Source organism: Olea europaea, unplaced genomic scaffold (genome assembly GCF_002742605.1).
Source record: "Olea europaea var. sylvestris unplaced genomic scaffold, O_europaea_v1 scaffold2347, whole genome shotgun sequence".
Taxonomy (NCBI): Eukaryota; Viridiplantae; Streptophyta; class Magnoliopsida; order Lamiales; family Oleaceae; genus Olea; species Olea europaea.
In genome coordinates, this window is record NW_019241590.1 from 49,333 (window position 1) to 65,229 (window position 15,897).

A 15,897-nucleotide genomic window follows, 5' to 3' on the forward strand; every position below is an offset into this window, starting at 1 on the left:
AAAGTAATATGCAGTCAAAAGAAAAATGAGCCACAATTATTTTTATTCACAAACAGTTTCAATCAATAGCAGGAACATTAGGTATTCTAATGTAAACACCACAGAAATCAAGAAAATACAACAATGCAGGTAAAACAATATTTCAGAATTAAAGAATCAGTATATGCAGGACCTAGGGTTGATCAAATTCACCAGGATTCCGTGAGAATCAAGTTCTCAGGTCAAGGCTCAATTTGAATCACCCAAACTTAATTGATCACAAGCAACTATTACAAGATATTGCAAACTAATGTAACAGGTTACAATGTACAGCAACTAAACATATCAACATAGAGGCATATATACATAAGGGCAGTGTTTAGTGAGTGTGAGATCATAGGGGGTTCAAGAAATGCAAACCGAAAATGGTTAAACAATTTAACCACCAGCTGAAATCCAGAAAGAAATATTGCAGCAAGGATAGATTCACTGCAGGTCACCAAGGCACAAAACGTGCCCCTGCAGATTCAGTTTCCTCAAGTTTCAAGGCCTGGTAGCTCCAATCAGTTAGGGTTCAAGCACAAAACAAGGCCACAGGATCTCAGTATTGTGATTCTTTTTCAAATCACATCGAGGAATCACAAAAACTCCCTCGCATTCCACAGTCCAGAGTAGAATCAACACCACAGACCACAATGTCGACACAAAATCATAAAACTAGGGTTTCGCGATCTCCGGTCGAACTCCTGGAAATTAATTTTCCAGTGTTCAACCTTCAATCGAAGACTCACGACCGAAAGCCTAAAGCTCTGATACCACTATTATAAACTGAATCCAAAGAAACATAGATGAAATCATAGAATCGCAGATTACATCATAAACCCTAAATCACAACATCAAGGCTTAGATCTTTCAATCGAAGGCTCAGACCACACCCATTAACCATCACAGAGGCACCGAGACTCAAAACGAACCCTCACAACCCAAACACACCAAGGTCACTTCACTGGACTCAAGAAATCAAACTGCCTACCTTCGGTCGATCACTCACACAAAGGAGAATCACACAAGAACACGATTATCACAAAGATAATCAACCAGAAATCTCACAAAGAGAAGGAGGAAGGGTCACACAGACAAAGGAACTCGAAGGTTCCAAACGGCAGAGAGAAAGAGAAAAAACAGAAAGTGACGATCCAACGGCCAAACAGGGAGTAAGGTAGGTATTTGTAGTAAATATCATCAACCGTTGATCAGCGGGTCAATCCAACGGTCCAAGAGCGACTAATGGTGTGTGGGCTGGATATTGGGCTCGGTTAAGTGGGCCTTCTAGGTATATATTTAATGGATCAAGTAATAAATCCAATTTGGGCCTTTTCATCATTGCCTAACAGTTGGACTGGATCAAATGGCATCACAGCCCAACAGAAGGTAAGTTCAAAAGCTCTATATTCCATAACTTTTCTGTGTTTCTGACGTTTTCATAATTTTTCAAGGGTAACTGATGTCATCGAAATTTTATGTTATTATATCTTAATTCAAAAATTTCACATACATTTTGTCATTTAGGTTGTACTCCTCTCCACTGGGCTGCTATTTGGGGTAATTTAGAAGCATGCACTGTGCTGGTGCAAGCTGGGAAGAAAGAAGATCTGACGGTAGCAGATAATACTGGTCTCACACCTGCACAGCTTGCTTCTGATAAGAATCACAGACAAGTCGCCTTTTTCCTTGTAGGTATTGCTTAATCTTGCAGTTCTTTTATTCTCAGTGAGTTGGAACTTAATTAGTGGAGTTACAAATCGTATCAAAATAATTTTGTCCTTGCTTATGTGTAGTCCTATCATTGAAGTCAGGGAGTTTATTTTTAGTTACAGAAACTAACAATTTTTCAGAATTCTTAATTGTCCTAGAGTATCGTCCTGTCCCCACGATCTTGTGATACTTAAAATTTTGTTGGATATGACCACTTCCAGTATTGTATTGTTTACTCTTAGTTTGGGAATTAGTCTGTATGTATTATGATAAAGCGCTTAGAGCTTTTGGGAAACATTTTTTTCTCTCTTTCCTTTGAGCAAAAGATTTTGTGTTTCTCATCTTTTCTTCTTTGCATTTATTAGCCCCTGTGGCTCTATTATATAAAGTAGACAACTTCGTCTAATTTAAGGACATTTTCCTAGCGTTCTATATCTAGTCTCTGTTTGGCGAAATTATTTTAATCATTTTTATACAATCAAACTTCATTTTCACTCATACATTTCAATGGATCCATAAGTACTATCCACTTATACACCACTCGTTTCTATCTATTTATAAATTCTTCCCAAAGGGAGGCTTAATAATCTTTTATAAATTTAGTTATTCTTGCTTTTCCCTGTATATATGGGATTTGAGTACTTGAGACATGCTTATGAAATTGCATCGCTAATTGCAGATTTACTATGATAAAGTTTGTAAGTACATGCTGTGTTTTTATTTTGGTAGGCATACCGGGAAAACATAATCACATCCATTTCACGGTGAATAATGCTATTCATCAACAGTGTTCGTGGTCACTGCAACATTCTCCAATGAATTAAAATTGATTCCAATTTTATAGGAGAATGTGGCAGTTATTAGCTGCCACATAGATTGTTGATGGCTAAGCACAACTTATGAACAACAATACTCTTTCACAATTGAGTTGCGTGCAAAGTGTCTCTGTAATTATATAAGATATTGGTTCTCCACTTGTCCAACCTCGTGCATGACAATAGGGAAACGATCTTGAAAATTTTCTTTAAGAATAAATCATTCAAAAAGACTGGGTGTGTGTATTTGCTCATTTTCTTTCTTTCACAAGGTTTTTTGTTGTCAAGAGGGGGGTGGGGGTAGGGAGGGAAAGAGTTCGTTCTTCCCAAATTTCTGGACAGTTATCAAGGAAGCTACTGTTTTAGAATTCATGAAGGAAATTCCTGATTGGTTGGAAATTCGTAACTGAGCTTTTGAGGCTAAGAGGAGTTTGTTTTGTTTGGGATATGTTGAGGGAATGCAGAAAATTACTAGAACTGATTACGCATGGAAATTTAGCCTAAAAAATCAGATTTATTATAGATTTTGATGGAAGTTGATGAAATGTGTGGTTAAAAAGTTGTTAAAAGTTGTGGGTCCCATGAATTGTGTGGTTGAAAATGAGTTATAAAAATTGGGAGCCAACCAGGGCAAGTTTCCTCTTGAATTATTGGAGCTTCGTGACGAAGTAAAAAAGAAAAGGTATACAGCTTGTTGTAGATGAAAATGGTGTTTTTTAACACATTTTTGTACTATAATCCTAGTAACTTCTTGCAGTTAAAATGTCAATTCCCTATTTTCCCTAAATATATGTTGGTCAAGCAGTTTTATTCTTTTCACATTAATTTCGATATTTGTCTGCATTTGGGATAGGCCATATATTTATTATGTTCTTTGGATTTACAGGGGAATGCTAGAAGGTTGTTTGACAAACAGTGCGATGGAAACAGCCGCCTTGGCAAACTCTCGAAATTAGGACTTGCTCCAATACTCTGGTGTATAATATTTTTGTTACTTGTGACTTATAGTCATTCAGCTGTTACGGGTATTTCTCGACTTTCTGCTTCTCATTTTTATTTAGCATTGTAGGTCTAAGTGTTACGCTTGAGAACCTTTGTTACTTATTTCTGGATGCAGCATCAAACCTGCCAAAATTAACAGCTGGCTTTGGTCTTCTTGCTTGGATGGGTGTGTTCTTGGCATCCTCAGGACTAGTTTTGTTTTATAGGTGCAGCAGGTAACTCAAATGAGTGCCTGGCATTCATAAAGTCATTGTTTCTTTCGGCTTAGATGTCTATAGGACTTGTGAAGATGCTTTCTTTATTTTTGTGTTTGAGAAATGGAGTTCGCTGTTGGATTTTTCTCTAATTTTCTTATTAATCATAATATGGTATACCTGGTCAAAGATGATTTTTGATTGTTTATTACTATTTCTACAAACTTTCATGATGAATTCCTGTAGCTTGGTACTTTCTTTCCATATCATTTCATTATGTTAAAATTGTTCTTACATAGGATGTTTTAGAATGTCAAATGATTCTATGTTTTTGTAGTTTCCCATTTTACTTTGCTGTTGAATGCCCTGCCAGGTGATGATTTCAGCCATTAACTTAATTGTTCTGTCTAAGCATTGAAAATGTGGATATGCATTTTGAAATTGTGAAACACATTCCCCCTTGAATATACAATGTATGTGCATGTAGATGTAACTTGATTATTTAATATTTGAGCTTCTTACAGCTAAGAGTTGTGATTAAACTTATTAGAACTTGTTTGGAATTACTATTATTGTTAATGAGTCTAAACTTGTTTGACCATGTTGTTTGTAGCAAGGATTCAGGGTACATCAGAATGAATGTACATGACTTACAAAACACGAAAGATGATGTAAGTTGCCTGCTGTTTCATTATCTATTTTCCAGTTAATTGCTATGTTTATATCTAATCCAACAGTTCCATTGTTCAAAAATAAAATTGGTTCCAGAAGCATAGAAAAATCACTGACTCATCTTTTATCTACACTGATGCTGGAAAGCTGTACTTTATATCAATCCTGTTCTTTTATTTCTTTCTAAGATTCCCATGCATACTATCTTACCTAGCTTTCATATCATAGCTCTTAATTTGCTTTGCCTGGTATAGAAATCCATAGTTTTAATTGTATACTTTAAACATTATTTAAATGTTACCCTTATTTTTGGTTTAGGAACCTTTGCTGAAGATTGAAATAAATAATCCCGCTTTGCTTGCCGGGAACTGGTCTCAGCTTTGCGCAACTTGCAAGGTGCAAAATCCTGTGTACCTTTGTAAAAGGAAGCTGTATTCTATCTAAATGTTCAAGTTGTATTGCTTCTAATCTCATCTGACCTGTGCTTTATCAGATTGTTTGGCCTCTATGCGCGAAGCATTGTTCTTCCTGTGATCGTTGTGTTGAACAGTTTGACCATCATTGCCCTTGGCAAGGTGATATGACATTTATTTGCATATCTTTCTCTATTATTATTATTATTATTATTATTATTATTATTATTATTATTATTATTATTATTATTAATAATAAATAAAATGGAGTGCCCTGATTAAATGACCTCGGAAAAATCATATATGTCCAAATCATTGAAGGCATGGTAAAGGGAAAAAAATGTGTGTGTCTCTCTCTCTCTTTATACCACTTGGATTCGAGTAGAGATTAGTTGGTTGGTTCTCCATACTCTTCGCATCCTAACTTGTAAAGGTAAAAAGAAAGGAAAAACATAATCTGCTCTTTCTTTCATGGCTCACTTAGATTCCTAACTGGTATACCTTGTATCTGGAGGAAGAATGGGTGAATCAAGTGACGGGAGGATGAGTTAGATGGTTAACAGATGCTGATCTTTATGAAATAGACAGAAAAACTGTGAATAGATGATTAGTTAGCTCATACAGTCTCCTATTTGTTCTGCATTCCTCCTTCCCACTTGGTGGTTTTCTCTGTTAATTCATGGGTATTAATTTCCATAATGGTCTGATTGAAATTTTATCATTTGATCCAGAAAAACAAGTGGGATTTCTTTTTGTTTCTTCTTCTGGAAGTTCTGGCGATGCTGATTGCTGGAGGAGTGACTCTCACAAGTGAGATATATTTTTCCTTGGTCTTTGCTTGGAAATATTTAAACGTTGCTATAATTTCATCGTCCTTCGTTTTCTTCATGTTCCATTATCCGTTGTAAAAAATTTTGTAACATTGCAGGAGTGCTGACCGACCCAATGGCTCCATCTTCCTTTGGTGCATGGTTGAACCATGCTGGAAATCAGCATGTTGGTGCTATATCCTTTTTGATTGCCGACTTTTTCCTCTTATCTGGTGTGGCAGTCTTAACTGTTGTACAGGCTTCTCAGGTTTGCTTCCAGGATCTTTATTTTCTTTGTATTTGGGTTCTTTTCAGTTAATTATCCGAAAATGCATAATTATAGTCATGGTTTGAAATAATAGGAAGGTACTGTGACATACCTGTGGTATGATTCGTTAGCCTAGAATATGATCCAAGAATACAATGTTTTGGTGATACATTATGATAACATGAGGATGTATAGACATCATTAAGTGTTTTAAAAAGTCTGATTTCCTCTCAGAAAGTTTCCAGTTTGTCTTGTTATGTCCAGAACCTTCACTTTTTTATGTCATTCACATCTTCATGCATACATGGTATATCGAAATCGAAGTCATTCTCACATCTTGTTTCATTCAGACTGCTCTATCTAATTGAATCACACTGGCCAAAAGCTTTAGAGATACCAGCAATATCTCAGTACCAACATAATAAGTGAGACTGGAAACCAATCCCAAACATGTCACTAGGGGGTATTCAATGATCTGATGTGTTCTTTCACATATTCATTTCTCCTGAAGAAGTAAATCATTTTTCCACAGCACATAGCTTCTACACCATGCACGAATATTCGATGTTGAGAACATGGATCAACGTACAACATGATTATCAGCACGTGATCGACCATTGTTGTTTAAATTTGCTCTTAGTTTAGGTTGCATTTGTAGTCCATTTTGCCAAGATATTATTTTGTAAAAATCTGAATATGAAAATAAACATTTAATGAAAAGTAATATGCCAACTTGTCAGCATCTGTGTTGAACAGTTTTTGCTACTCTTTTTAGTTACTTTTAAGAGGAGTTGGCGACTTATTCTTTTGGTGATTAATGGTTTTTGCTATTCTATCCCTCCTACTGATTGCTCGAAACATTACTACGAACGAAATGGCAAATTCAATGCTTTACAATTATCTCAGAGGAGCTGGGGGCCGATTCAGAAACCCATATGATCATGGCTGCAAGAAAAACTGCTCAGATCTCTTGATAAATGGATACAATGAAGACGTGGAGTACAATGAAGAATTGAGTCAATCTGAAGGGACTTCAATGTTGCAAATGGCTCGGAATACAAACCTGTTGAACGGTATCAGCCATGCTCATCAAACAAATGGAAATGGTCACGTAGCAATCGACGTGAATAACAACAAAAATGCACATCATGGGCATGTTCATTCTTCTTATCGTAGCCATAGCCATGACCACAGTAGAAAAACTGATTCTGCTCCTTTGGGTTTGGGCATCGGTTTAGGGCGAAATGCTACCGGTTCTGCAACTGCATCATGATATTATCGTGCTATAGGGTCGGAAAAAATGTCTTCTTTTTGTCTCTCTTTTTTGACCATCTTTCTGTCCGTAAACGTACAAGATTAGCTTCTGTAATTCAATTAAGGATTATTCTACAGTTACAGGGGGTGGTTTACAGGCCCCCGCCAGGGAAGACACACGGTGGGCCCCACAATAAAATTTTTTTTTAATACAAGTGGGCCCCCCCACACAGTGAGGGGCCTGTAGGCACCCTATGAAAGAATGCCCTGTACGCAGGGCATTCTTCTTCAATTAATCTCTTCTTTTTCAGGTACAATTTTTCATTACCTCTCTGTGGCTGTTTTATATCGAATTTGGTTCGTTTATTTCATGATTCATATTAGTAACCGTTTTGGTCAATTAATTCGCTTATTCAAATGACTTGTTAAGAAAGGAGATAAAAGAAAAACATAAAAAGGGTGCTTTAATTTTTGGCTATGTTGTACTGACATGAACTATTTCTCTGGAATTTAGGTTTTAAATCTCTTTTCTTATTTAATAAAAGAGTGTAGCGTTTGGTCTCCATTAAATTTCATTACATTACATTCTATTTTTTTCTTTCCGATTTTTCAATCATACAATCTTTCATAAAATAATATTACACATAAATTGAAAACTTTTTTTTTTCTTTTTCAACAATTCATTTCTCAAAAAAATAATATTTCACCTATTTTCATTTCTAGAAAATGGGGGCCAAACGAGGGTTAAGATAGATAGAAATTATCTATTAAACAACGTTAGCAATAGTGATATTGTACACGAAGCAACTTTGACATGACTTTGACAGGACTTTTGGCAAGTTAAAAAGCTGCTTAGAGATTGGATCCATTTAACAGGATTTATTTTTTATTTGTTCATTTTATAGTAGAGCTTCCGAGAAAAATATTTTAAGCTAGTTTCCTTTGAAAAGTCTTTTAGTTGGACAAAATATATTCAGAAAATTATCCAATCAAATTCAAAAGCAAACTTTTAATCTCATAAGTAGCTTTTGATTTTTTTTAAAAATATTGCCAAACGGATCCTAAGAAGTTACTTTGAAACATGTTTGAATAATTTATTGAAAGTGTTTTGTAGGATTATGAGAACTTTAGAAAATTTTGGTCTAAAATGTCTTCAAAAAAAATATAAGCAAAATAAAAGCTTTGTCAAACGAACACTAATAGGTGAATAAATTTATGATAATTCATATGAATTAAATTAACTACTTATTAATTTGTTATGTCACTATTTCTAGTAAATAATTTTTCAGAAGATAATCTTGGCTAAAAATGTTTGTTTCGATCAACTTGATTTCTTTTTTGACTATTACCTTTTCCTTTGTGTTAAGGGATTTTAATGCCATTCCCCCCCTCCCCCCCCAGTTTCCACGTAGAAGAAGCTGTGCGAGGATCTGCATTCTCTACCTCATTTTTCCATTAAGTAATTTGTTACGTGTTTGCACACTTGGGCAACCTATCGGGGCCACGGCCAACTCATACCGAACCATGTGACACTCAAGCCAGGTGATTTCATAGTCGAGGCCCATAAACGGAGCTCCACAGAATCCCCAACCTACATATGAGGAGCTTTCGAAGCCCATATGCCAAGGCCCTTTGAAGGTGGACGAGACCCTATTGGCCGAAACACTGTAGTCGAGGTGGCAGCGTCCGAAGCACAAAGCAACACCTTCCATAGACACCTCTCCAAGAGATCTTCTGCACAAAGATCTTACTTGAATGATTCATAAGACGTTTGTCATGAGTGTAAATGTTAAGTCTTGTCACTAGTAGAGGCGGCTCTACCAATCAATAAATGTATAGCAGGCTAGGGGGGCTGATGCCTACAATTTGACATGTAACTCAACCATATGAGGCCACGTGTACCCCGAACCAAAGGTCATGATCTAACTTGTGACACTATAAATACTCCCCCATGTACCTCATACAAAGGCTAATGCACGAATCAATACAAGAAACCACACTTTACTCTCTCTTTCTTATTATCTTTCAACACAATACGAATTTACGCATATTTACATACACATTTACAAACATCGATGGTAATGATTGTACAATCGGTTAACGAACATCCCGTCGGATTCCGAACGTTCTCGTCCCGCACCGTTGAGCTACTCCCACGTCCTTGATCTATTCATTTTAGACCGTCCACGTGTCTTAGCGTGTTGGACTTTCGCTTACGTATGCATGGGTGAGTTTGGCATCTGTTAGCAATATTTTCTGAGATCAACAGATTGGCGCCGTCAGTGAGAATCCATATCATAACCACGAGCAACCTTGTTGTGAAAGCTTATTAAAGAGGAACATTTGGGTATCTCCTTGAAAAAGGATTTGTTCTTAAAAAAGAACAAGAAGAAGCCCCACGACTTAGCAAAAATCTAAAGGGTAAGACGCAAAGAAAATGAGTTTAAACGAAGATACACCCCTTAGGAGGATAAAAGAGAATGCTAATCTGCCCCCTCCAGCAGCTGCCCTAGCAGCTTGGCATAGACTCCACCACAACCACAGAAGAGATAGAATGTGTGCGACGTCCCGGCTGTCAAGAGAAATGACCGCCTTGGTAGCTACTGTGAGGGACATTGCTAGCCAAAACATGGCTACAAGGGAACTTATGGCCCAAATGCAGGGCCAAGGAAGCTTCTCTATTCCTCCATACGCCCCTCATGAGCACTACCTGCAAGAAGATGAAGCTCAAAACCGTAGGGCCACCTCGCCGGACTATAGCCGAGGTAGAAGCCCGTTTGAAAGGGAAGTGGAAGTTGATGTTTCCTCCAACTATGCCTCTGACCAACCCACCGAGGTCCCTTTGAACCATGATAACTTCCCACCTCCGTACGAGCAAGAGCAAAGACATAGGAGGTCAGGCAGTGTATTTGATAGAATTAGCCCTGCTGAACCGAGGCTTAGACAACAACATCACGAACCTTGGACAAGGCCACTGCCTCCGCCTCCAATGCCTCAATAGCCGGAAGGAAGGTATGAAAATGCGCCCCCTACTGCTCCACCTAGAAATAGGTGCCAAATGAGGGAGGAAGAGGCTAGCAACCGCCCCGGAACCTCTCACCAACAACCAAGGTATGAGGCTGAAGAAAACGATTCAGATGAGCAGCAGAGGTCTTATGACTTGGACGATGACAATGAAAACCTACCATTCTCAAGAGAACTAAGGAGTACCAAAGTATGACGGAAGAGGCGACCCAGAGAAGCACCTGAATGCTTACAAAACTCACATGAGCCTAAGGGGCACCACCCCAGCTATGAAATGCAGAGCTTTCCACTTAACACGTAGCGGAGCAGCTGAAATTTGGTATAGTATGTTACCACCTAGAAGCATAAGAAGTTGGCCCGAATTCAAGACGACCTTCTTGAAGAGGTTCGCTGTGAGCAAAGAAGGAGAGACCCTCATCCAACGTCTCCAAGACATGAGGCAGGCACATGGGGAGTCCCTAAAAAGCTTCCTATCACGTTTCACCAATGAGATGACATATTGTGTGCAAGTCACAGACCGTGAGGCGTTATCTGCATTGAGAGGAGGTCTGAACATGAACACCCTATTCTGAAGTGACGTGCAGAATCAAGACCCCACCACCTATGATGCCCTACTCAAAATGATGAGATGGAAAATCATCAATGAAGAATTGATTGAGCATAGGAACAAGGCAAATAGAGACCTCTCACCTCCTCAAAGGCAGCATGCTAGAGGGCCGACCTCCCACTTGATGGACTACTAAATGAACCAAGCTAGTAATGGGAGTTCTGGGCAAGCACTTTCCACCACCACTCTCAACGCCGTTCCTACATTGATATATAAGGACATCAACCTAGTCACTGATACCCAACACATGGGAACTCCACAAGGATCTCGTAGGGGTAGAGGTCGAGGTCGGGGTTCGGGACCTAGAAATAGGTCAAATCAGAACCCTCTGGATACTGTGCATACCACCGATCCTATGGACATGACACAGCAGATTGTCGAGAATATGCTCATCGCTCCCGATAGGAACCCCCTAGGGACAGAAATGAATTGTCCCGCCTAGGTACGATAACCGACATGAGCGTGAAGAGGCTGCTCCTCGTCAAAGGGATGATTCTCCCCGACGAAGGGAGCGTGATGCAGAGAGGCCCAGAGCGCAGACACCGAAGAAATCAACAAGCTCAGGATAAGGCCCCTATCCACGAAGTGGATACCATTTTTAGAGGCCCATATGTAGGTGGTGAAACGCGGAACTCTAAAAGGAATTATACCCATGAGGCCAAGTGACCCCCGCTTACCAGCTATATTGTAGGTCACAGCTCTCGAAAAGATCAAGTTCCACCTATTGTCTTCACCTAGGAGGACACTGAAGGGGTTCACTACCCCACTGCAATGCACTTGTGGTAAGAGCAGTAATAGCCTAGAATGGGCTCAAACGAATGTTAGTTGACAACAGTAGCTCTGTCAACATTTTATTCGGATTCACCTTTGACAAGATGATACTGGACCATGAGTTAACATCCACCACCACTCCTTTATACGGAATTACCGGAGATAGCATCACTCCGAGAGGAAAAATCACACTCGCGGTGGAGATGGGGAAGTCTCCCCAAACCACTATGAACTTCATGGAATTCCTCATTATCGACAGTCGATCGGCCTACCACGGAGTATTGGGTAGGCCAGCCCTAAAAGAATTGGAGTCGTCACCTCCATCCACCACCTATGCATGTAATGCCCGACTGAAAATGGGGTGGCAATGGTGAGAGGCGACCAAAGAGGCTCAAGAAAATGTTATCTAAGCTCCATCAGAAAGATAGAGCCCCAGGACGTCCATGTAATTATCGCCGACGTAGTCATGACAAATGTCCCAGGTGATGTTCCCGCCAAACTGGAAGACATCTAAATGATTGACGTACTACCCAATCCGGAAGTATTAGTCATCGATGAGATTGATCCCCGCATAATTGAACACGAACCTCAAGCATCCCCAGTTGAGGAACTTGAGAGCGTCTCAGTGGACCCCCGAGATCTATCCAAATTCTTGAAGGTGGGCAAAGGCTTGTTCAGCATTGTGAAAGAAAAGCTCAAGGATTTCCTAAGTAGGAACCTTGATATCTTTGCTTGGAGACATGAGGATATGGTAGGCATAGGCCCCAAGGTCAGTTGCCACCACCTAAAATTGATCCTAAGGTTGCCCCACATAGACAAAAAAAGAGAGCCATCAATCCTACGATGTACGAGGCCCTGAAGGAAGAAGTTCAGAAGCTTATCCAAAATGGCTTTATCATGGAGGCCACCTATTCGAGGTGGGTCTCCAATCCAGTTTTAGTGAAGAAACACAACGGCAAGTGGAGGGTGCGCATCAATTTCACTAACCTCAACAGAGCTTGCCCGAAGGATAGCTTTCCACTTCCAAGGATTGACCAGCTGGTAGACTCTACGGCTTGGCATGAGTTATTGAGCTTCATGGATGCATACTTCGGCTACAATCAAATCCCCATGCACCCGGTCGATGAGGAACATACATTTTTAATCACAAACCAAGGCTTTTACTGCTACAAGATTATGCCCTTCAGGTTGAAAAATGCCAGAGCTACATATCAAAGGCTCGTCAACAAAATGATTGCGGACCTCATCGGCAAGACAATGGAGGTCTACGTAAACGACATGCTGGTAAAGAGTTTGGAAGCTGGGGACCACATAACACACCTCAACAGCACCTTCCAAATCTTGAGAAGATATAGGATGAGGCTCAACCCCCTCAAGTGCGCCTTCAGAGTGGCCTCCGATAAATTCTTAGGATACATGGTTAACCAACGTGGTATCGAAGCTAACTCTGAGAAGATTGAGGCCCTATGCAAGATGAGGTCCCACCGAAAGCCAAAGGAGGTGCAAAGCTTGACTGGATGAGTAGCCGCACTTAGCCGCTTTGTCTCCAAAGCTACAGACAAATGCCTCCAATTTTTCAAAGTGCTAAAAGTTGGGAAAGAGTTCCAGTGGAATGAGGAATGTGAAGAAGCCTTCCAAGGCCTGAAAAGCCACCTAAGACAGGCCCCCCTCCTCTCTAAACCGAAGTCTGGTGAAATCCTACAACTGTATCTAGTCGTCTCCAACGAGGCCATCCGTGCAGCTCTAATCCGGAAAGAGGGAACCACCCAACTCCTCGTTTATTATACAAGTAAAGCACTCCTATCGTCGGAAACCCACTACCCCGATATGGAAAAGCTCGCTTTGGCCTTGATCATGGCCTCTAGGAAGTTGAGACCCTACTTCCAAGCCCACACCATCCATGTGCTAACAAATTTTCCCCGAAAGCAGGTACTCCAAAAGTCTGATGCCTCAGGAAGATTATTGAAATGGGCGGTGGAGCAAAGTGAATTTGACCTCATGTTCAAGGCTAGGGAAGCCATCAAGGGCCAAGCCTTAGCTAACTTTGTGGCAGAATTCTTCAACTTACCCGAGGTAGACAAAATCATGGAACAAGCCGAGACCCCTACGTGAAACTTATTCGTTGATGGGTCAGCTGGGGACGCCGGCACAGGTGCCGAAGTTGTCCTCAATTGCCCGAAAGGTCACAGGCTGAAATCGACAGTGAGATTTGGGTTCAAAGCCACCAACAACGTAGCAGAATATGAGGCACTTCTTGTAGGCCTCAGGTTAGCCAAAGAAATACAAGTAAAGAGGCTGTTCATTAGTAGTGACTCCCAGCTGGTCGTTAGCTAGGTCAACGGCAACTTCTCAGCCAGGGACAAAACAATGGCCTCCTACTTGAAAATGGTGATGAACCTCATCCCATCTTTTGAAAAGTTTGAGTTGATCCAGATCCCGACATCGAAAATGCACATGCGGATGCACTCTCCAAACTTGCAAATAGCAAGGATTTCGAACTACTCACAGTAGTCCCTATAGAGCACCTCCTCATACTGTCAACCGAGGTCCCCAATGTGATGTGGGTCATTGGGACTCCTACTGGATGCAGCCCATCGTGGCATACCTCAAGGACCAGGTACTTCCCACTTATAAGCATGAGGCCTACAAGCTAAGGAGGAGGTCAGCTCATTTCCTCTTTATTGATGATATACTCTATAAGAGGAGCTTCTCCTCTCCATTCTTACGATGCGTCGGAGGAGAAGAGGCTACCTACATCTTAAGAGAAGTCCATGAGGGTGTGTGCGGCAACCACTCTGGAGGTCTATCTTTGGCGCAAAAAATACTGAGACAGGGGTACTATTGGCCTACCTTGAAAAGGGACGCCCTCGAGTTTGTAGGAAAATGTGACAAATGCCAATAATTCTCTCTTGTCCAAAGACAACCATCGCAAGATTTGACCACGGTCTCCAGCCCTTGGCCTTTCTCGAAGTGGGGTGTGGACCTCATAGGTCCTCTACCAAAAGGCGGTAGAGATGCGAGCTTCACAATTATGGTCATTGATTACTTCACGAAGTGGGTTGAAGCTGAACCTCTGGCAAAAATTACAAAAGTCAACACTTCCAAGTTCTTGTAGCAGTTCGACAACAAGAAGATCAGAAGCTTCTGTGAAGAACTTGGCATCAAGAAACACTTCTCCACGCCTTACCACCCACAAGCAAATGGCCAGGTTGAGGTTGTGAACAAGACAATCAAGCACGTCCTGAAAAGGAAGCTTAATGTGTCAAAAGGGGCCTGGGTGGATGAGCGACCACAGGTTCTTTGGGCAATTCGAACCATTGTAAGGACCCCAACAGAGGAAACACCTTTTCTCATGACATATGGGACTGAGGCGATGAGCCCCGTCGAGGTCGGACTTCCATCTCCATGACGTCTGCATTTTAGTGAGATAACAAACGACGAGCTTTGTAGGTGCGACCTTGACTTCATTGAAGAAAGGAGAGATGACGCCCAGTTGAAGCTTTGCACATATCAAAGAAAGATGACGAAGTATTTCAACTCAAAAGTAAAGAAGAGGTCATTTCGAATCAACGACTTGGTCCTTAGAAAAGTCTTCCTCTCCTCAAAGGAACCTGGCACTGGTTCCCTGGGCCCAAACTGGGAAGGTTCCATTTAAAATCAAAGAAGAGATTCGACTCGAGACCTACTAGATTAAAAACATGAACGGCAAGGCACAACCCCGTCCATGGAACATTGAGCACCCCGAATTTATTATCAACGAATGTACTACCTCGCTGGATGATGTTTCCCAGCTTATGTAACATTTCCATGATTCAATAAAATTATCCATGATTGAATTCACATGTCGCATTACGTCGTCACTTCGGAAGAGAGGCCAGCGTCCCATCTTTGGGCCTCCTCGTTTGAACTCTGAGGCGCATGCACTTGTGTCCCTTTGACGAGGCTAAACGCCACTGGAAGAAGCCTCAGCATGGCTGAACCATCTACCATGTTGGGAAGCGTCGTCACCTCGGAGAAGGAGAGGTCAGCGTCCCATCTTAAGGCCTCCTTGTTTGAACTCCGAGGCATATGCACTTGCCTCCCTTTGGCGAGGCTGAACGCTACTGGGAGAAGCCTCAGATGGTTGAACCATCCACCATGTTGGGAAGCGTCGTCACCTCGGAGGAGAGGCTAGCTCCCATCTTTAGGCCTCCTCGTTTGAACTCCAAGGCGGATGCACTTGCCTCCTTTTGGCGAGGCTGAACGCCACTAGGAGAAACCTCAGCATGGCTGAACCATCCACCATATTGGGAAGCGTCGTCACCTCAAAGGAGAGGCCAACGTCCCATCTTTGG

General features: G+C 41.0%; 1 protein-coding gene across 1 annotated transcript; it reads left to right on the plus strand.

Annotated features, from left to right (window-relative positions):
- The first annotated feature begins 404 nt into the window (after nucleotides 1–404).
- LOC111381648 (protein S-acyltransferase 24-like) lies at nucleotides 405–7,494 on the plus strand. Its single transcript, XM_023005451.1, has 11 exons — nucleotides 405–532; nucleotides 881–1,131; nucleotides 1,237–1,332; nucleotides 1,549–1,712; nucleotides 3,436–3,574; nucleotides 3,667–3,766; nucleotides 4,359–4,416; nucleotides 4,736–4,813; nucleotides 5,562–5,640; nucleotides 5,759–5,907; nucleotides 6,755–7,494. Exons 1-11 carry the CDS (start codon nucleotides 405–407, stop codon nucleotides 7,178–7,180), a joined length of 1,668 nt encoding a protein of 555 aa, XP_022861219.1. The 3' UTR covers nucleotides 7,181–7,494.
- The last annotated feature ends 8,403 nt before the right edge of the window (nucleotides 7,495–15,897 follow it).

Coding starts and splice junctions, on each gene's coding strand:
- LOC111381648 (XM_023005451.1), top strand. CDS start 405: ATGGTTAAACAATTTAACCACCAGCTGAAATCCAGAAAGAAATATTGC. Junction 533..880: donor TCCTCAAGTTTCAAGGCCTG/GTAGCTCCAATC, acceptor CACAACATCAAG/GCTTAGATCTTTCAATCGAA. Junction 1,713..3,435: donor GACAAGTCGCCTTTTTCCTT/GTAGGTATTGCT, acceptor TTGGATTTACAG/GGGAATGCTAGAAGGTTGTT.